At 45.5% G+C, this 21,414-nt stretch overlaps 1 protein-coding gene across 2 annotated transcripts in view; it reads right to left on the bottom strand.

The window, feature by feature from the left end:
• Positions 1-21,414, bottom strand: part of LOC137375491 (claudin-1-like) — a 64,852-nt gene that overhangs the window by 17,655 nt on the left and 25,783 nt on the right. For both annotated transcript variants that reach the window (XR_010976004.1, XM_068042830.1), the window contains exons 3-4: positions 13,648-13,812; positions 3,007-3,091 (exon numbers count right to left, since the gene is read on the bottom strand). Coding sequence is in view for 1 of the 2 variants with exons in the window: in XM_068042830.1 (XP_067898931.1) it covers positions 3,007-3,091; positions 13,648-13,812 (250 nt within the window). In the remaining variant the exon portion in view is untranslated. The remainder of the gene's footprint in view (positions 1-3,006; positions 3,092-13,647; positions 13,813-21,414) is intronic.

Below are 21,414 nucleotides of genomic sequence, written 5' to 3'. Positions count from 1 at the left end.
TAAGGAAAGGGGGAGAGGGAGAGAGAGGGTGAAGGAAAGGGTGAGAGGGAGAGAGAGGGTGAAGGAAAGGGGGAGAGGGAGAGAGGGGGGGGGAGAAAGAGAAAGGGGGAGAGAGAGAAAGGGGAGAGAGAGAGAGAGAGAGGGGGGAGAGAGAGAGGGGGGGAGGAGAGAGAGGGGGGGAGGAGAGAGAGGGGGGGAGGAGAGAGAGGGGGGGAGGAGAGAGAGGGGGGGAGGAGAGAGAGGGGGGGAGGAGAGAGAGGGGGGGAGGAGAGAGAGGGGGGGAGGAGAGAGAGGGGGGAGGAGAGAGAGGGGGGAGGAGAGAGAGGGGGGAGGAGAGAGAGGGGGGAGGAGAGAGAGGGGGGGAGGAGAGAGAGGGGGGAGGAGAGAGAGGGGGGAGGAGAGAGAGGGGGGGAGGAGAGAGAGGGGGGGAGGAGAGAGAGGGGGGGGGTGGAGAGAGAGGGGGGGGAGAGAGAGAGGGGGGGGAGAGAGAGAGGGGGGGAGAGAGAGAGGGGGGGGAGAGAGAGAGGGGGGGGAGAGAGAGAGGGGGGGGAGAGAGAGGGGGGGGAGAGAGAGAGAGGGGGGAGAGAGAGAGGGGGGAGAGAGAGAGGGGGAGAGAGAGAGGGGGGAGAGAGAGAGGGGGAGAGAGAGAGGGGGGAGAGAGAGAGGGGGAGAGAGAGAGGGGGGAGAGAGAGAGGGGGGAGAGAGAGAGGGGGGAGAGAGAGAGGGGGGAGAGAGAGAGGGGGGAGAGAGAGAGGGGGGAGAGAGAGAGGGGGAGAGAGAGAGGGGGGAGAGAGAGAGGGGGGAGAGAGAGAGGGGGGAGAGAGAGAGGGGGAGAGAGAGAGGGGGGAGAGAGAGAGGGGGGAGAGAGAGAGGGGGGAGAGAGAGAGGGGAGAGAGAGAGGGGGGAGAGAGAGAGAGGGGAGAGAGAGAGAGAGGGGAGAGAGAGAGAGAGAGGGGAGAGAGAGAGGGAGAGAGAGAGAGGGGAGAGAGAGAGAGAGGGGAGAGAGAGAAAGGGGAGAGAGAGAGAGAGGGAGAGTGAGAGAGAGTGTGAGAGAGAGGGAGAGAGGGGAGAGAGTGAGAGTGAGAGGGGAGGAGTGTGAGTGAGAGGGGGAGGAGAGGGGGAGGAGTGAGAGGGGGAGGGAGTGAGAGGGGGAGGGAGTGAGAGGGGGAGGGAGTGAGAGGGGGAGGGAGTGAGAGGGGGAGGGAGTGAGAGGGGGAGGGAGAGAGAGGGGGAGGGAGAGAGAGGGGGAGGGAGAGAGAGGGGAGGGAGAGAGAGGGGGAGGGAGTGAGAGGGGGAGGGAGTGAGAGGGGGAGGGAGTGAGAGGGGGAGGGAGTGAGAGGGGGAGGGAGTGAGAGGGGGAGGGAGTGAGAGGGGAGGAGGAGAGGGGAGGGAGTGAGAGGGGAGGGAGAGAGAGGGGAGGGAGAGAGAGGGGGAGGGAGAGAGAGGGGGAGGGAGAGAGAGGGGGAGGGAGAGAGAGGGGAGGGAGAGAGAGGGGAGGGAGAGAGAGGGGGAGGGAGAGAGAGAGGAGAGAGGGAGGAGAGAGAGGGGGAAGGAGAGAGAGGGGGAGGAGAGAGAGGGGGAGGGAGAGAGAGGGGGAGGGAGAGAGAGGGGGAGGAGAGAGAGGGGAGGGAGAGAGAGGGGGAGGGAGAGAGACGGGGAGGGAGAGAGAGGGGGAGGGAGAGAGAGGGGGAGGGAGAGAGAGGGCGAGGGAGAGAGAGGGCGAGGAGAGAGAGGGCGAGGAGAGAGAGGCGAGGAGAGAGAGGGCGAGGGAGAGAGAGGGCGAGGGAGAGAGAGGGCGAGGGAGAGAGAGGGCGAGGAGAGAGAGGGCGAGGGAGAGAGAGGGCGAGGGAGAGAGAGGGCGAGGGAGAGAGAGGGCGAGGGAGAGAGAGGGCGAGGGAGAGAGAGGGCGAGGGAGAGAGAGGGCGAGGGAGAGAGAGGGCGAGGGAGAGAGAGGGCGAGGGAGAGAGAGGGCGAGGGAGAGAGAGGGCGAGGGAGAGAGAGCGAGAAGAGGGGAGAGAGAGAGAGTGAGAGAGAAGAGAGAGAGAGAGCGAGAGGAGACACCTGCTCCAGGAAACCTGATACTGCAAAAGGCTGCAACGTCTTGAACCTGTTTTGAGAGAGTTGAAGCTTGGGAATGGTGGAAGCCCAGTAGGAACCCCAGGAATTGCCTTACTCACAGACGTCCAGGTTGACAGTGATCAGTGAAGTGAGCAAAGAGGACATTGTTTTTGAAAAGGTCTGGGAGATCCAACCCATTGCAACTGGGAGGAATTTGGGACTTTTAACCGCAAAGAATTTCACCATCAATAAGGACTGTGTAGCGTATCTGTGTGGTGTGAGCTTTTCAAGTATTTTAATAAGTATAGAAAATACAGATAGTCATTTGGTAGTACAGAACTTGCGTATTGTTGAAACACTTTGTCAAAAATTTTCATCTTACACTCATCAGGACAATTCGTAAGAATACCAACGTAAGGGAAAGCAATAAATTTATACTGTATAAGAGAGTGCTCATCGGTAGGCAAGTGGACTCTGACTGGTGCATTCTCCATGGCAAAGCCGCTACCAGAGTCCACTTGCCAACCAATCAGCACTCTCTTCTCATACAGTATAAATTTATTGCTTTCCCTTACATTGGTATTCTTACGAATTGTCCTGATGAGTGCAAGACGAAAATCTTTGACAAAATGTCTGTTTTCAGCAATACTAAAGAAAATACCTTTCTTTGTATCAGCCTCTTATAAAGTACTATTTGGTTAATGGGGATTTCTTTCAGTTTAGTTGTTATAATAAGTCTTAAAATGTGAAATCTTGTTGTGTAATTCTTAAAATTGGTTTGGGGAGTTCATATAACTTGTAATTGAATGTAAATGAACTGTAACTGAAGTTGTCACACTGCACGTCAAAAGACTTTAATTGGTTGCAAAGCGATTTGGGACATCTTAAAGTTGTGAAGGACACTATACAATTGGGAGTTCATCCTTGTTTCATTTAAGCACAACCTACCGAGAGTTGACTGGGGTGAAAGGGTCATAGAATTCCTGGACAATCCGGTTTCCATACCAGGCTGTGGCAATCAACGTAGTGAGACCTGCGAGAGATCAGGAAGGAATGTTAGTACTCAATTATCTTCTGTCTGAGTAGACCTATTTCACCACAGTGTTAACTGTGGCCAACAAATAGTACCCGTGTTCATTCCATAAAACTGATCACTGACCTCCACATCATCTTCAGGAAATACCACAAAGAATATCCCAATTACAACAAAAAATTGCATTTATATAACAACTTTAACATAGCAAAACATCCCTCCTCCCACCCTCAGTTTAAAAATTGTAATCTGTCTTGGAGGTGTCGGGATCCAGAGATGTCCTCCAGGACCGTGATTTTTAAACTGTGTCCGCACCCAATCCCGGCGGCATTTGAAAATCTGGCCCTTGCTACGAGTTAAGCTATGGGCAGCAGAGTTTAGGATGAGCTCATGAATGGAAGCTGGGAGGTCAGCTGGGAGAGCACTGGAATAGGTCCAGAGGTAACAAAAACATGGATGAGGGTTAGAATCATAGAAAGTTTAAGGCACAGAAAGAGGCCAGGAGCTGATGAGCTGAAGCAGGGGTGGAGATGGGTGATGTTATGGAGCTGGACCTAGGCCATCCTGATGATGGAATGGATGTGTTTTTGGAAGCTCATTGAGGTCTAATGCGACAAGGTTGTGCATGGTCTGGTTCAACTTCAGACAGTTACGATGGAGAGGGACGGATTCGTGGCTAAGGGATGGAGTTTGTGGCACAGAGCAAAGACAATGGCTTTGGTCTTCCCAATATTTACTTGGAGGAAATTCCTGCTAATCCAATACTGGATGTCGGACAAGCAGTGTGACAATTTAGATATAGTGGAGCAGATTAGAGAGGCAGAGGTGAGTTGGGTGTCAATAGCATACATGTGGAGTGTTTTTGGATGATGTTGCCAAGTGACAGCATGCAGATGAGAAACAGGAGGGAGCCAGGGTAGATTCTTCAGGGCCTCCAGAGTTAATGCAGTCGGAGCAGAAGATGCCACTTCCAGTGATTCTCTCGCCATGATTGGATAGATAAGAATGGTGAGGACACACCCACCTCGTTGGACAATGAGGGAGAGGCATTGGAGAAGATCGTGTGGTCAACCGTGTCAAAGGCTGCAGACAGGCAGGGGAGCTTACCACAGTCACTGTCACATATTATGTCATTTGTGACTTTGTTAAGAGCTGTTTCAGTACTGTGACCAGAGTGGAAACTTGATTGGAGCAAATCAAGCATGGAATTTTGGGAAAGTGAAGCATGGATTTGGGAGACGACAACACGTTCAAGGACTTCAAAAGGGAAACGAAGGTTGGCGATGGGGCGGTAGTTTGCAAAGACAGAGGGCCAAGGGTGGATTTCTTGGAGAGGTGTGATGATGGCAGATCTGAAGGGGAGGGGGATTGTACCTCAGAAAAGGGGCTATTAACAATATCAGCTAGCATGGGGGCAGGAAGGGAAGTTGTGTGGTCAGCAGTTACAAACTTGCCAGGAGGAAAGGTTTGGTCATTATTGCATCACCTGTCCACTAAATTCAAATTTCCTGTTGAATTTTGGCTTTTTGCAGGCAAAGGGTCGCAAGAGAATGAGCAACAGGACATCACTGGGACTCATGGAAATTCTGCATAATCTATGCCATTTCTCCTCAGCTTTCGTCTACTGTCCTTTTGGAAGCCAATATGACTTCAGGAGAAAAGAGGTAAAAAATCTGGAATGCAACCTGGATAAATTCATGGGTTCCATAATGGAAACTCTTCAATTTCAGATCTCTCCAAACATAAAGCCGAAAGTTTGAGGGGATCTCGGAATTTCAGTTAAGGATATTTTGCTGAAATCTCTGAATACAAGTCTCTCCTTGATGAAGAATGTTCTTGCGAGACAATATTACCCCTCCCCCATCATCATCCTGTTGTTGTACCAATGTGTTTTGTTGAATGATAATTTTTTTTGGTGCACTGACTGGAGATCTGAATTTATATTTTTATTTAAAAGGACAAGCTAAAACGATGCCTTTACAAACATATGAACATACAAATGAGGAGCAGGAGTAGGCCACTTGGCCCTTCGATCCTGCTCCGCCATTCAATATGTTTATGGTTGAACTGATTACTCCACATTTCCAACTCCCTCTGATAACCTTTCACCCCCTTGCTTATCAAGAATCTATCTACCTCTGCCTGAAAAATATTCAAAGACTCTGCTTCCACTGCCTTTTGAGGAAGAGAATTCCAAAGACTCACAACTCTGAGAGAAAACATTTCTCCTCATCTCGGTCTTAAATGGGCGACCCCTTATTTTTAAACAGTGACCCCTAGTTTTAGATTCCCCCAAAAGGGGAAATAACCTTTCCACATCCACCCTGTCAAGACCCCTCAGAATCTTATATGTTTCAATCAAGTCGCCTCTTACTCTTCGAAACTCCAGCGGATACAAGCCTAGCCTGTCCAATCTTTCCTCATAAGACAGCCTGCCCATTCCAGGTATTAGTCTAGTAAACCGTCTCTGTACTGCCTCCAATGCATTTACATCCTTCCTTAAATAAGGAGGCCAGTTCTGTGCACAGTACTCCAGATGTGGTCTCACCAATGCCCTGTATAGCTGAAGCATAACCACCCTACTTTTGTACTCAATTCCCCTCGCGATAAACTATATCATTCTATTAGCTTTCCTGATTACTTGCTGAACCTGCATACTAACCTTTTGCCATTCATGCACTAGGACACCCAGATCCCTCTGCATCTCAGAGCTCTGCAATCTCTCACCATTTAGATAATATGCTTCTTATTTATTCTTCCTGCCAAAGTGGACAGTTTCACACTTTCCCACATTATACTCCATTTGCCAGGTCTTTGCCCACACATTTAACCTATCTATATCCCTTTGTAACCTCATTATGTCCTCTTTACAAGTTATTTTCCGACCTATCTTTGTGTCATCAGCAAATTTAGCAACCATACCTTCAGTCCTTTCACCTAAGTTATTTATATAAATTGTAAAAAGTTGAGGCCCCAGCACTGATCCCTGTGGCTCACCACTCGTTACATCTTGCCAACTAGAAAATGACCCATTTATGCCTACTGTCTGTTTCCATGGATCTTCTATCCATGTCAATATGTTACCTCCTACACCATGAGCTTTTATTTTCTGCAATAACCTTTGATGTGGCACCTTACCAAATGCTTTCTGGAAATCTAAATACAGTACATCCATCGGTTTTCCTTTATCCACAGCACATGTAGCTCCCTCAAAGAACTCCAATAAATTGGTTAAACATGATTTCCCTTTCACAAAACCATGTTGACTCTGCCTGATTACCTTGAATTTTTCTAAATGCCCTTCTAGAACGTCTTTAATAATAGCTTCTAACATTTTCCCTAAGACAGATGTTAAGCTAACTGGCCTGTAGTTTCCTGCTTTCTGTCTCCCTCCCTTTTTGAATAAAGGAGTTACATTCTCTATTTTCCAATCTAACGGAACCCTTCACCGAAACTCGGGAATTTTGGAAAATTAAAACTAACGCATCAACCATCTCTCTAGCCACTTCTTTTAACACCCAAGGATGAAGTCCATCAGGACCCAGGGACTTGTCAGCCCGCAGCTCCAACAATTTGTTCAGTACCTCTTCCCTGGTGATTGTAACTTTCTTGAGTTCCTCCCTCCCTTCCATTTCCTGACTTACAGCTAATACTGGGATGTTACTTGTATCCTCAATAGTGAAGACCGATGCAAAATATCTGTTCAATTCATCTGTCATCTCCTTATTATCCATTATTAATTCCCCAGACTCACTTTCTATCGGACCAACACTCACTTTGTTAATTTTTCTTTTTTAAATATCTATAGAAACTCTTACTATCTATCTTTATATTTCTAGCTAGCTTTCTCTTGTACTCTAATTTTACCTTCCTCATCAATCTTTTTGTCATTCTTTGCTGTTTTTATATTCTGTCTAATCTTCTGACCTGCCTTCCATCTTTGCGCAATTATATGCTTTTCCTTTCAGTTTGTTACTATCTTTAACTGTTTTAGTTAACCATGGAGGGCAGGTCCCACCCTTGGAATTTTTCTTTCTCATTGACATGTATCTATTTTGTGTATTCTGAAATATCCCCTTAAATGTCTGCCATTGCATCTCCATTGACCTATTCCTTAACCTGATTTGTCAGTTCACTTTAACTAGCTCTGCTTTCAAGCCCTCAAAATTGCCCTTTTTTAAGTTTAAAATACTAGTCTTGGACCCACTCTTCTCTCCCTCAAACTGAATGTAAAATTCAATCATATTATGATCGTTGTTACCTAGGGGTGCCTTAACTATGAGGTCATTAATTAATCCTATCTCGTTGCATAATACCAGGTCTAGTATAGCCTGCTCTCTGATTGGCTCCAGAATGTATTGTTCCAAGAAATTATCCCGAAAACATTCTATGTACTCCTCATTTAGGCTACCTCTGCCCCTCTGATTTTTCCAGTCTATATGTAGGTTAAAATCCCCGATAATTATCACTGTACCTTTCTGACAAGCTGCCATTATTTCTTCCTTTATACCCCGTCCTACAGTGTGGTTATTGTTAGGTGGCCTGTACACCACTCCCACAAGTGACTTCTTGCCTTTATGATTTCTCATCTTTACCAAAACTGCTTCTACATCCTGGTCTCCTGAACTTAGGTCATCCCTCTCTATGGCACGAATACCATTATTAATTAACAGAGCCACCCCTCCACCTTTTCCTAGCTTCCTGTCTTTCCTAAATGTCATGTACCCTTCAATATTCAGGTCCCAATCTATGTCATCCTGCAACCATGTCTCTGTAATGACTATCAGATCGTACTTATTTATTTCTATTTGCGCTATCATTTCATCTTTTTTGTTTTGAAGGCTGCATGCATTCAGATACAGAGCCTTTAGTTTTGTCCTTCTATTATTTTTGTAATCTCTAGCCTTGTCTGCTGATTTACTCTTAGATTTGTACACTTTGTCCCTTCCTGTCACAGTCTGTTTATCTTTTCCCATATTAATACCTTTCTCTCTTGCCTTGTCTCTGCCCCTTGATTTACCATATCTTCCTAAATTTGAACCCTTGCCCCCACTATTTAGTTTAAAGTCCTCTCTACTTTCCTCGTTATGTGGCTCGTTAGAACACCGGCTGCAGCATGGTTCAGGTGTAGACTGTCCCAACAGTATAGCCATCACTTTCCCTAGTACTGGTGTCAGTGCCCCACAAACCGGAACCCACTTCTACCACACCAGTCTTTGAGCCACGCATTCGTTTCTCCAATTTTATTTGCCCTATGCCAATTTGCACGTGGCTCCGTTGAGGTTCTGCTTCTTAATTTGGCGCCTAGTTCCTCATGCTGACTATGCAGATCCTCTTTCCTTGTTCTGGCTATGTCGTTGGTACCTAGATGGACCACAGCGACTGGATCTTCCCCCTCTCCAGCCCTGAGCAGATGTCCTGAACCCTGGCAACACAGCTGTCTGGACTCTCCCTCTTTGCTGCAGAGAACATTTTCAATCCCCTTAACTATACTGTCCCCTACTACCACTGCATTCCTTTTTTCTCCCTCTACTTGAATGGCTTCCTGCACCATGGTGCCATGGTCAGGTTGCTCATCCACCCTGCAGCCCTCACTCTCATCCAAACAAGCTGAAAGAACCTCAAACTTGTTGGACAATCGCAAAGGTTGAGGCTCCTGCACTCCTGGTCCCCTTACCTATCTCAGCTGCAGCCACACTCTCCTGTTCTTGACCACTGACCAAATCAGAAGACCCTATCCTAAGGGGTGTGACCGCCTCCTGGTACAAAATGTCCCGGTAACTTTCCTCCTCCCTGATGTATCACAGTGTCTGCAGCTCGGACTCCAGTTCAATGACTCTGAGCCGAAGCTCTTTGAGCCGCAAACACTTACTGTTTGCCCCGGATCACACTAGAACCAGGAGCTCCCACATGCTATAGCTATGACACATGAGCTTAAGGTTTACACTGTATCCGATATGGCAAAGGATTGCAGAGGGAGACAAAATGTCCCTGCAAGAACCATGACCCAGGAAGTTTAAAGGAACTATCTGTTCTTTTCAGCAAGCAGAGAAATATTGCTATGTTTGAATCAGAGTGTCATGTGACAAGCCCCTCCCCATCTGTGCTTTTGGGCTGGTGCTTTTTCTGCAACAAAGGAGGCAACTGGGCTCTGACATATGCAGATCCTAAGTGGGGGAAACCCCCCCCCCACCCCCCCACCCCCCCACACTCTACATTCCAGTTTGAAAACTTCAAATCCTGCTTATTGACTGACCACCTTTGCAAACTCCGACTACAATCAGATACCCGGTTGGAGGAAATCATCCACATCACTGCCTCCAAGAGACTCACTGAATCAGACATCTACCTCTTCAAGCTAAAATCCTCAGGACCATCAAATCACCAAACTTCACAGACTGTATACCTTTTTTTATGGACTCTAACTCAACCAATCTACATTACCCCACTTTTCAACTTATTTGTGTGTGTGTGTGTGTGTGTGTGTGTGTGTGTGTGTGTGTGTGTGTGGTGTTTTGTTTATTATTTTATTGGTTCTGTTTAGGTACAATAAAGTTAACCTCTTTCTTTGTTAACTCAAGAAAACCTGTCCATTTGGTTCTTGTTATGAGCATAGGAAGTAAGTAATCAAAAACCTACTGAATTGGCCAGTACATCCACTTTGAAAAAGAACGTAACCTGTTGTGGTCAAACAAGAACAAAGAACAAAGAACAAAGAAAATTACAGCACAGGAACAGGCCCTTCGGCCCTCCAAGCCTGCGCCGATCCAGATCCTCTCTCTAAACATGTCGCCTATTTTCTAAGGGTCTGTATCTCTTTTCTTCCTGCCCATTCATGTATCTGTCTAGATACATCTTAAAAGACGCCATCGTGCCCGCATCTACCACCTCCGCTGGCAACGCGTTCCAGGCACCCACCACCCTCTGCGTAAAGAACATTCCACGCATATCCCCCCTAAACTTTTCCCCTTTCACTTTGAACTCGTGTCCTCTAGTAATTGAATCCCCCACTCTGGGAAAAAGCCTCTTGCTATCCACCCTGTCTATACCTCTCATGATTTTGTACACCTCAATCAGGTCCCCCCTCAACCTCCGTCTTTCTAATGAAAATAATCCTAATCTACTCAACCTCTCTTCATAGCTAGCGCCCTCCATACCAGGCAACATCCTGGTGAACCTCCTCTGCACCCTCTCCAAAGCATCCACATCCTTTTGGTAATGTGGCGACCAGAACTGCACGCAGTATTCCAAATGTGGCCGAACCAAAGACCTATACAACTGTAACATGACCTGCCAACTCTTGTACTCAATACCCCGTCCGATGAAGGAAAGCATGCCGTATGCCTTCTTGACCACTCTATTTACCTGCGCTGCCACCTTCAGGGAACAGTGGACCTGAACACCCAAATCTCTCTGCACATCAATTTTCCCCAGGACTTTTCCATTTACTGTATAGTTCACTCTTGAATTGGATCTTCCAAAATGCATCACCTCACATTTGCCCTGATTGAACTCCATCTGCCATTTCTCTGCCCAACTCTCCAATCTATCTATATTCTGCTGTATTCTCTGACAGTCCCCTTCACTATCTGCTACTCCACCAATCTTAGTGTCGTCTGCAAACTTGCTAATCAGTCCACCTATACTTTCCTCCAAATCATTAATGTATATCACAAACAACAGTGGTCCCAGCACGGATCCCTGTGGAACACCACTGGTCACACGTCTCCATTTTGAGAAACTCCCTTCTACTGCTACTCTCTGTCTCCTGTTGCCCAGCCAGTTCTTTATCCATCTAGCTAGTACACCCTGGACCCCATGCGACTTCACTTTCTCCATAAGCCTGCCATGGGGAACCTTATCAAACGCCTTACTGAAGTCCATGTATATGAGGAGGGAAAAGAGAGAAGCCCTTTGACCCCTCCTGACTTGACCGTAACACTGTCCCCATCTCATCAGTCGAGTGTGTCCTAATGACTTCAGTTTAATGAAGACGGTCATTAATTCGGTGCAGGAGGAGGACCAGGTGAATCCACTGGTGCCAAAGAAGATTATCAGGGAGAACTTGAGGGAAGAACCTGAAACAATGAACTCCCAACACTAATTGAGATAAAGCTGAAGCAACAAAAGGACAGGGGGACCTTTAGATATTATACAGAGAGACCTTCCTCAATCAATTGCAAGTATATTTTTGAAATGTTTAGAAGAATATTGGAACGGGCTCCCTGGACAGGATTTGACTTATTTACTGTACAATAAAAATGTCAGAATTTTGTTCAGGCCACATGGTCCAAACAAGTTTGATTCTTTTTCCACTTCTCATCCTATCCCTCAATTTCTTCTCTTCCTTCCCTCTCCTCTGGAAACTATTCTCTTGCCTCTTAAACCCATTTGCACTGGATGCTTCACCATCCTCCATGTGACTCCATCACCACTTGGGTGAATAGCTCCCCCTGCTTCCTTACTCCCAGTGTCTCTGGCCTCTGTATAACCTTTCACCCAAGTGGTGGCTCAAAAAATGTCCAGGATGTTCAAAGGACCAATATTAAACTAGGTATCAAGGAGATGTGTTCAATGGTAGGCTAGTGCTGGAACACATGGAATCTGATGAAAAAGGTATCTGATAGCTAAAACCTGGCCAATAAACTGGGAACTTAAAAAAGGGGAACGTCTGCAAACGTGAGCTACAAAAGTGCTTGAGGAGAAAGAGTCACAAGTACAAACCATAAAGAATCTTGGATGATAGTTGTGTAGAAAAATAGGCAAATTAGAAGGCGATAGTCATTCACAATATTGCATACAAAGCTTTTAAATGCAATCCATTTTCACCTCTATTGAAGGTGTCACACGATTTTATTGATATAAATATATATATACACACACACACATCTCTAGAACCATAAAAAAGTTACAACACAGAAAGAGGCCATTCAGCCCATCGTGTCTGCACCAGCTGAAAAAACTAGCTGCCCAATCTAACCCCACCTTCCAACACCTGGTCCGTAGCCTTGCAGGTTACATTACTTCAGATACAGGTCCAGGTACCTTTTAAATGAATTAAGGGTTTCTGCCTCCACCACCGATCCGGGCAGTGAATTCCAGACACCCACCACCCTCTGGATGAAAAAATCTTTCCTCATGTCCCCTCTAATCCTTCTACCAATCACCTTAAATCTGTGCCCCCTGGTAACTGACCTCTCCGCAGGGGAAACAGCTCCTTCCTGTCTACTCTATCTAGGTCCCTTAAATTTTGAACACGTCAATTAAGTCACCCTTCAGTCTCCTCTGTTCTGAGGAAAACAACCCCAGCCGATCCAATCTCCCCTCTTAGCTGCAATTTTCAAGCCCTGGCAACATTCTTGTAAATCTCCTCTGTAGATCTCCAATCCTCTGGTACCTCTCCTGTATCTAGTGAGGATTTGATGATGATCCTCAGAGCTTCCTTTAATAGTCAGGGATACAATCCATCCAGCCCTGGTGAATTATCCACTTTCAAGGATGTCAGACCCTCTAATACTTCCTCTCTCACTATACCTCACTATTTAACAACCCAATATTACCAGTTCGGAGAGTTGTTGGTTGCAACGAACCACAGTGAATGAGCCAATTAGGTGGTAAGAACCACAACGTTACAGATGAGGGTGGCCATTTGGCCCATTTAGTTCATTCTGCTATACAAGCATGTGGCCCCTCATCGTGGCAGTTAACTGCATTTTGGATTACTGGAGTTGTCTTTACCTTCACACTGCCGTCCCCCACCTGCTTTCCAAAAGATCATTCAAGATAATAGTTCAGAACTTTCACTAGTTTCTTACATATAATTTCAAATATCATTCAATCTCACCTGTTCTTTATCCAATTAATACCTTATACACCTCTAGAAATGGTCCATTCAGACCTTTCCTCATCATTTAGTCCCTCTGGCACTTGGCATCAGTCTTGTGGTTCTAGTTTGCACTGCTCCCAGGACTTGATGTTTCTCTTGTGTGTCACTGACCAGAATTCAGGCTGAGTCCTGACCAGAACACTGTAAAGATACAAACCAACCCCTCAGACTTAAACTCTGATTCAGGTTTATCTCTCAGCATATCTGAGCATTCAGTCGATGTGGAGTCTACAATCACTCCCAGATATCCTCATGTACTTTCCCTACCAGCTAAGTACCAGTTACTAAGTGCGCCCCATTTTCTTTCTTCCAGTTTGTAATGACTTGCACTGAGCTGTTCACCTTCATCTGCTGTGGTTCAACTCACTTACGTTTAGATCATTTGGCTCTTTGGCTACGACTTAAAGCACTCAACCCTCTGTGTGCAGGCAGCCCTTGCCCACGTCTCTCAAACTGTGCATTAAATGAGATATTTGCATTGTTTATGGAGCTGGCTAGTTCCTGCAGTATTGCAATCTGAAATACCCAAATATTTTGCTTTAAACAAAATGATGGACACAATGTGTCCATTTCCTCCATGCTTTCCCCCCCCAAATATCAACAATTATATTTTTGTGCCTTTGGGATATTCTTCCACCAGAACCAAATCCTTCTCCCTCCTGATTTGTACCTGAGATAAGGAACATCACTCCCCCAATGGTGGCAACTTTGCCCTTCATTGCTTTATCCTCCCCAAAACATGTTGTGCACTTCATTCCCGCAGAAGCAATCAGGATCGCTAAGCTTCCCAGCAGGATGCCGATGACCATTAGCGCACGAGTAGCTTGAAGCGTACCTGCAGGAGACAAACACAAGGTAATGAACACTCATAAATGGTTACAAATCGTTTGCAGGAACACTGATATTGGTTCCGTCATTTACTGCAGTTCCTAATTTCAACTGTCCTAAACTACTTAGAATGTTCAATGCTGACCACACCTTCACAGCCAGTCACTCATTTCTTCAGGGATTGCTAACATTTTCATAAAGCTGATCTTTCTCCAAAATTCTCTTCCCCATACCACAGAGAAATCTAGAATATTCCATTTCGCTGCATTTGAATGGCAGGAGTGATTTAAAATTACTTCAGGTGCAATAGCCAACCTTACAACCACCCCATTTGACCAGTCAAATCCCATCACTGCTTCCCATCAAGTTTATAAATTTCTTGCTGCCTCCAGACTGAGTAATTTTTTTCATCAGTAATTTGACTGAGATTTTTTATGAGGTAACAGATGGGGCAGATGAGGTTAGTGAAGTTGGTGTTGTGTATATGGACTTTCAAAAGGTGTTTGATAATGTACCATATATTCAGCTTGTTAGCAAAATTGAAGCCAATGGGATAAAAAAAAAAGGACAGTGGCAATAAGGATACGAAATCAGCAAAGAGATAGAACATAAAGTTGTGGTGAATGGCTGTACTTTGGATTGGAGGGAGATGTACAGTGGGGTTCCCCAAGGATCAGTAGTCGGATCACTCCTTTTTTGGACATATATTAATGACTTGGACTTGGCGATACAGGACATAATTTCATAACTTGCAGATGACATGAAACTTGGAAGTATAGCCAACAGTGAGGAAGATAGTGATAGACTTCAAGAGAACATAGACAGGCTGGTGGAATGGGTGGGCACATGGCAAATGGCAAATGAGATTCAATGCAGAAAAGTGTGAGGTGACACATTTTTCTGGAAGAATGAGGAGAGACAATGCATGTTAAATGGTACAATTTTAAAGGGGCTGCAAGAAGAGAGAGACCTTGGGGTGTTTGTGCACAACTCTTTGGAGGTAGGAGGACAATTTAACAAAGCAATTAATAAAGCATATGGGCTCCTGGGTTTTATAATTAGAGACATAGAGTACAAAAGTCAGGAAATTATGCTAAACATTTATAAAACACTGGTTTGGCCCCAGCTAGAGTATTCTGGGCACCACTCTAGGAAGGATGTGAAGGCTTTGCAGTGGGTACAGAGGAGAATGGTTCCAGGGATGAGGAATTACAGTTAAGTGGATAAACTGGAGAAATGGGGGTTGTTTTCCTTACAGCACAGAAGGCTAAGATGACATTTGATTGAGGTGTTTAAAATCATGAAGGGCCTTGATAAGAATAAATAAAGAGAAACTGTTTCCAATTGCCGAAGGGTCAATAACCAAAGGGCACAGATTTAAGGTGATTAGCAGAAGAACCAGAGGTAACTTGAGGAATTCCTCTTTTAAATGCACTGAATGGTGAGGAGCTGGAATGCACTGCCAGATGGGGTAGTGGAGACAGATTCAATTGTAGTTTTCAAAAGGGAATTGCATAAACACTTGAATGAGAAGTAATTACAAGGTGTAGAGAAAGAGCAGGCAAGTGGGACCAACTGGATTGCTCTTTGAAACAGCTAACACAGACTCAATAGGCTGAATGGCCTCCTTTCCTTGCTGTATTGTTCTATGATTCTAAACAATTTAGTTATTGGGGTTAGAAAGAAAGGGAAGATATTGAAGATTTGATTTGAAGATGTTGGGTTTCGAATAAACCAATCCTGAAAGGGAAAGCCAGAGTCAAACAGTTTGATACTTGCACTCCTTCCTCTTTCTTTACCAAGACCTGAAGGTGGGAGTGAGCTGGGTGAAGGCTGTGAAACCAGGTAAGTGGTGGCAGGGGGCCATAGGAATGCACAATTTAGGCAGAAGGGGCAGGCTGGGATGCTGGACTGCAGGAGGAAGAGAGACAGAGAGCTGAGACTGCATGAAAAGAACTAGAGAGAAAAAAACCACATCTGTTTATTTGAATTTGTGGCTGAAAGCAAAATGATGACTCACAGTTTTTCAGCACTGGGGGTGTGATAGTGTAGTGTTTATGTTACAGGATTTAGTAAATCAGAGTCCTGGACTAATCCGGAGAATGTGCGTTCAAATCCTACCATGGAAGTTTGAGAATTTGATTTCAGACATGAAAATAAAAAGCTGCTTTCAGCAAAACCAACCATGAAGCTGCCAAATTATTGTAAAAACTAGAGTTATTCAAGAAGGTCCATCACAAGCTTTTCAGACCAAACAAATCCCCACTTTGCCAGTGGCACCATTTCAACTACCATTCCAATTATCTGAGTATTCTACATTGGTTAAGCTAATGCAAAGAGCATTTGGCGTGCGGAGTTTAGGCTCACGAGCGACAGACAGGAGTTGTATGCTAGAGAACGTGCAGGAAACTCAAACGTCGGCTAAATGGTTAAGAATTCCAGGTTATCGATTTATCCTTCATTTATCTCATGCTAATAAAGGTTGAGCAAGTCCTGCTAATGCTAAGGAATGGAACATTCTTTTCCTTAAACAGTTGGTGGCCTTGGCCAGTCAAGGCATCAACGTTTGTCACAAGCCATATCCGAAAGGAGACTGGAAAACGCGGCACGAATCCAGCTTTGATACTCCATCTCAAAACAGAACAAAGAGGACAGTCTCCAAGTCACAGACAGATCATCAATCATCCATCAACTATAAAGAGTTAGTAAATCTAGAACAGATTTGAGATTAAAAACAAAAAGAATTGGATGATCAAAATCAGATAAAATATTGTAAGTACACAGCATGTAAGACAGCTCCGGGGGGGGGGGGGGGGAGGGGGGCTTAAACAAATTTGGCAGGGGGATGGGATACAGAGTGGAGGTACAGTAGGGGGTGATGCACAGTCAAATATAGAAGAGAAACTGAGTCAGTCTGGAAGGCAGAGCAAATATAGACCTGTTAAGGCACAAGTGAAAAATGCAAGGCTGGATTGTATCTATTTTAATGCAAGGAGTCTTACTAGAAAGGCAGATGAATTGAGGGCATTGATTAGCACATGGTATTATGATATTATTGCTATCACAGAGACATGGTTGAGGGAGGGGCAGAACTGGCAGCTCAATATTCCAGGGTATATAATCTTCACGCATGACAGGGGAGGGGGTAATAGAGGATTGCACTGTTGATCAAGGAGTCAATTACTGCAGTAAGGAGGGATGATATCTTAGAAGGTTCCTCAAATGAGGCCATATGGGTAGAACTTAAAAATAAAAAGGGAGCAATCACTTGGCTGGGAGTGTACTACAGGCCTCCAAACAGTCAGGGAGAAATAGAGGAGCAGATATGTAGGCAAATCTCAGAGAGGTGTAAAAATAATAGGGTAATAATAGGGGATTTCAACTTTCCCAATATTAACTGGGATAGTCTTAGTGCAAAAGGCTTAAAGGGGGGCGAAATTCTTAAAATGCATACAGGAGAGCTTTTTGAGCCAGTACGTAGAAAGTCCTACAAGTGAAGGGGCAGTACTGGACCTAATCCTAGGGAATGAAGCTGGACAAGTGGTAGAAGTGTCAGTGGGGGAACATTTCGGGGATAGTGACCATAACTCTAAGATTTAAAGTAGTTATGGAAAAGGACAAAGAGGGACCGGAAATAAAGGTACTGAATTGGGGGAAGGCCGATTTTAAGATGATAAAACAGGATCTGGCCAAAGTGGATTGGGAGCAGCTACTTGTAGGAAAGTCGACATCAGACCAGTGGGAGTCATTCAAAGAATAAATAGTGAGAGTTTAGAGCCAACATGGACCCGTTAAGGTGAAGGGTAGGACTAACAAGTCCAGGGAACCCTGGATGACAAGGGATTATAGAGGATTGAATCAGTAAAAAAAAAGGTTTATAGCAGATTCGGAGCACTGAAAACAGTGGAGGCATTAGAGGAGTATAGAAAGTGTAGGGGGGTACTTAAAAAAGTAATTAGGAGAGCAAAGAGGGGACATGAAAAAACACTGGTGGGCAAGATAAAGGAAAGTCCTAAGGCATTTTATAACTATATTAAGGGCAAGAGGATAACCTGGGAAAGAGTAGGGCCCATTAGGGACCAAAGTGACAATCTGTGTGTGGAGCCAGAGGATATAGGTGAGGTTTTAAATGATTACTTTTCATCTGTGTTCACTATGGAGAAGGACGATGTAGATGTAGAGATCAGGGAGGGGAATTGTGATATACTTGAACATATTAGCATTGAAAGGGAGGAAGTATTAGCTGCTTTAGCAGGCTTAAAAGTGGATAAATCCCCAGGCCCAGATGAAATGTATCCCAGGCTGTTATGTGAGGCAAAGGTGGAGATTGCAGGCGCTCTGACACAAATTTTCAAATGCTCTCTGCCCACAGGAGAGGGACCAGAGGACTGGAGGACAGCGAATGTGGTACCATTATTCAAGAAGGGTATCAGGGATAAACCAGGTAATTACAGGCCAGTGAGTCCAACATCAGTGGTTGGGAAAGTATTGGAAAAAATTCTGAGGGACAGGATTAATCTCCATTTGGAGAGGCAGGGATTAATCAGGGATAGTCAGCATGGCTTTGTCAGGGGGAGATGGTGGCTGACTAACTTGATTGAATTTTTCGAGGCAGTGACGAAATGTGCAGATGAAGGTAAAGCAGTTGATGTAGTCTACATGGATTTCAGTAAGGCTTTTGATAAGGTCCCACATGGGAGATTGGTTAAGAAGGTAAGAGCCCATGGGATCCAGGGCAAGTTGGTAAATTGCATCCAAAATTGGCTTCGTGGCAGGAGGCAGAGGGTGATGGTCGAGGGTTGTTTTTGCAATTGGAAGCCTGTGACCAGTGGTATACCACAGGGATCGGTGCTGGGACCCTTGCTGTTTGTAGTGTACATTAATGATTTAGACGCGAATATAGGAGGTATGATCAGTAAGTTCGCAGATGACACGAAAATTGGTGGTGTCATAAATAGTGAGGAGGAAAGCCTTAGATTACAGGAAGATATAGATGGGCTAGTAAGATGGGCGGAGCTGTGGCAAATGGAATTTAATCCTGAGAAGTGTGAGGTGATGCATTTTGGGAGGACTAACAAGGCAAGGGAATATACAATGGATGGTAGGACCCTAGGAAGTACAGAAGGTCAGAGGGACCTTGGTTTACTTGTCCATAGATCACTGAAGGCAGTAGCACAGGTAGATAAGGTGGTTAGGAAGGTATTTGGGATACTTGCCTTTATTAGCTGAGGCATCGAATATAAGAGCAGGGAGGTTATGATGGAGCTGTATAAAATGCTAGTGAGGCCACAGCTGGTGTACTGTGTACAGTTCTGGGCACCACACTATAGGAAGGATGTGATTGCACTGGAGAGGGTGCAGAGGAGATTCACCAGGATGTTGCCTGGGCTGGAGCATTTCAGCTATGAAGAGAGACTGAAAATGCGAGGGTTGTTTCCCTGGAGCAGAGAAGGCTGAGGGGGGACCTGATTGAGGTATACAAAATTATGAGGGGCATAGATAGGGTAGATAGGAAGAAACTTTTTCCATTAGCTGAGGGGTCAATAATCAGGGGGCATAGATTTAAGGTAAGGTGCAGGAGGTTTAGAGGGGATTTGAGGAAAAAAATTTCACCCAGAGGGTGGATGGAATCTCGAACACACTGCCTGAAGAGGTGGTAGAGGCAGGAACCCTCACAACATTTAAGAAGTATTTAGATGAGCACTTGAAATGCAAAAGCATACAAGGCTACGGGCCAAGTGCTGGAAAATGGGATTAGAATAGATAGGTGCTTGATGGCTGGCACAGACACGATGGGACGAAGGGCCTGTTTCTGTGCTGTATAACTCTAAGAGGCAGGTGAACACTTCACAAGGGACTCTAGTAAAAAAAATGCCAATGTAAATTTTCTCTTTCAGACATTAAATGATGTGCTTCATGGCACAGCCTCAACCACTGAATGCCAACTTGCTTGAACCATTGCTGCGATGACACTCATTATTTACACATCCACAACACACAGTGCCAGCTGTGGCTCAGTGAGTAGCCTTCTTACCTCAGTGCCAGAAGGCTGAGGGTTCAAGTTGCACTATAGAGGCTTGTGTCCATATTCAAGGTCAGTATTCCAGTGCAGTTCTGAGGAAGCCCTGCACTATCAGAGGTGCTGTCTTTTGGATGAGGCATTAAATTAAACGCCATCTGCCCCCTCAGGTGGATGTAAAAGATCCCATGGCAGTATTTGAAGAGGAGCAGGAGGCAGTAAGGTAAAGGGGTATACTCTGTTTCCTACACTTCTCTTGGAGTTGCTGCACGGAGAAGATCATATCCACTGTAGATGTCAACATCCTGGGGGTTACCATTGACGCGAAACTGAACTGGAGTAGTCACATAAATAACATGGCTACAAGAGCGGGTCAGAGGCTGGGATTCCTGTGTCACTTCCTGACTCCCCAAAGCCTGTCCACCATCTACAAGGCACAAGTCAGGAGTGTGATGGAATATTCTCCACTTGCCTGGATGGGTGCAGCTCCAACAACACTCAAGAAGCTCGACACTATCCAGGACAAAGCAGCCCGCTTGATTGGCACCCCATCTACAAACATTCACACCCTCCACCACCGACACACAGTGGCAGCAGTGTGTACCATCTACAAGATGTACTGCAGCAACTCACCAAGGCTCTTTTGGCAGCACCTTCCAAAATGTGACCTCTACCACCTAGAAGGACAAGGGCAGCAAATGCATGGGAACACCACCACCTGCAAGTTCCCCTCCAAGTCACACACCATCCTGACTTGGAACTATATCACTGTTCCTTCACTGTCACTGGGTCAAAATCCTGGAACTCCCTTCCTAACAGCACTGTGGGTGTACCTACCCCAAACGGACTGCAGCGGTTCAAGAAGGCAGCTCACCACCACCTTCTCAAGGGCAATTAGGGATGGGCAATAAATGCTGGCCTAGCCAGCGGCACCCACATCCCATGAACGAATAAAAGAAAATCTGCCGGTCTGCAAGTAAATTGAGTCTTTTAAGTATGACCCTAGTAAAGGCCTTCCCCTTGATGGCAAGGAGTAAGGTGCCCCTGTCGTTGCCGCAGTCTCCTCTGATGCCTTTGTTTTTATATAGTGTGCTGATTTTGGCATCACACATCTCCTGTGGAACAAAACCTACTTTTCTGCAGAGAAGGAAAAGGTCATAAAGGTGTGGCAATAGATGGACTTTCCGTGCTTGAGCAGTTAGGCTGGGATTCCATCCTTGCCGGGTGTCCTTCTATTCACTAGGTGGTCTATGGCCTTGAGCTCCAGTGATGAGGGTTCTTCATCTAACTCATCCATGATAGGAAGTTGCAGGAAAGCATCTGGCGCAGACTGGGAGATGCCCAACTCCCAGGAGTACAGCTTACAGTAACGTTCAGCCCAGCGGGACATCTGTTTACTTCTGATGTATGACAGAGCAATAGTATTAAATCTATAGGTTTTTTTTTTAAAGGTTTAACTAGCAGAATAGATTGGGAGAAACCAGTGGATGTAATGCATTGGGATTTTCAAAAAGCATTCGATAAGGTGCCACACACAGGAGATTATTACACAAAATTAGGACTCGTGGGATATAGGGATAATATTTTAGT

The sequence above is a fragment of the Heterodontus francisci genome, chromosome 11, assembly GCF_036365525.1.
Source record: "Heterodontus francisci isolate sHetFra1 chromosome 11, sHetFra1.hap1, whole genome shotgun sequence".
NCBI classification, from domain to species: domain Eukaryota; kingdom Metazoa; phylum Chordata; class Chondrichthyes; order Heterodontiformes; family Heterodontidae; genus Heterodontus; species Heterodontus francisci.
This window is presented reverse-complemented; position numbering and strand designations above follow the sequence as displayed.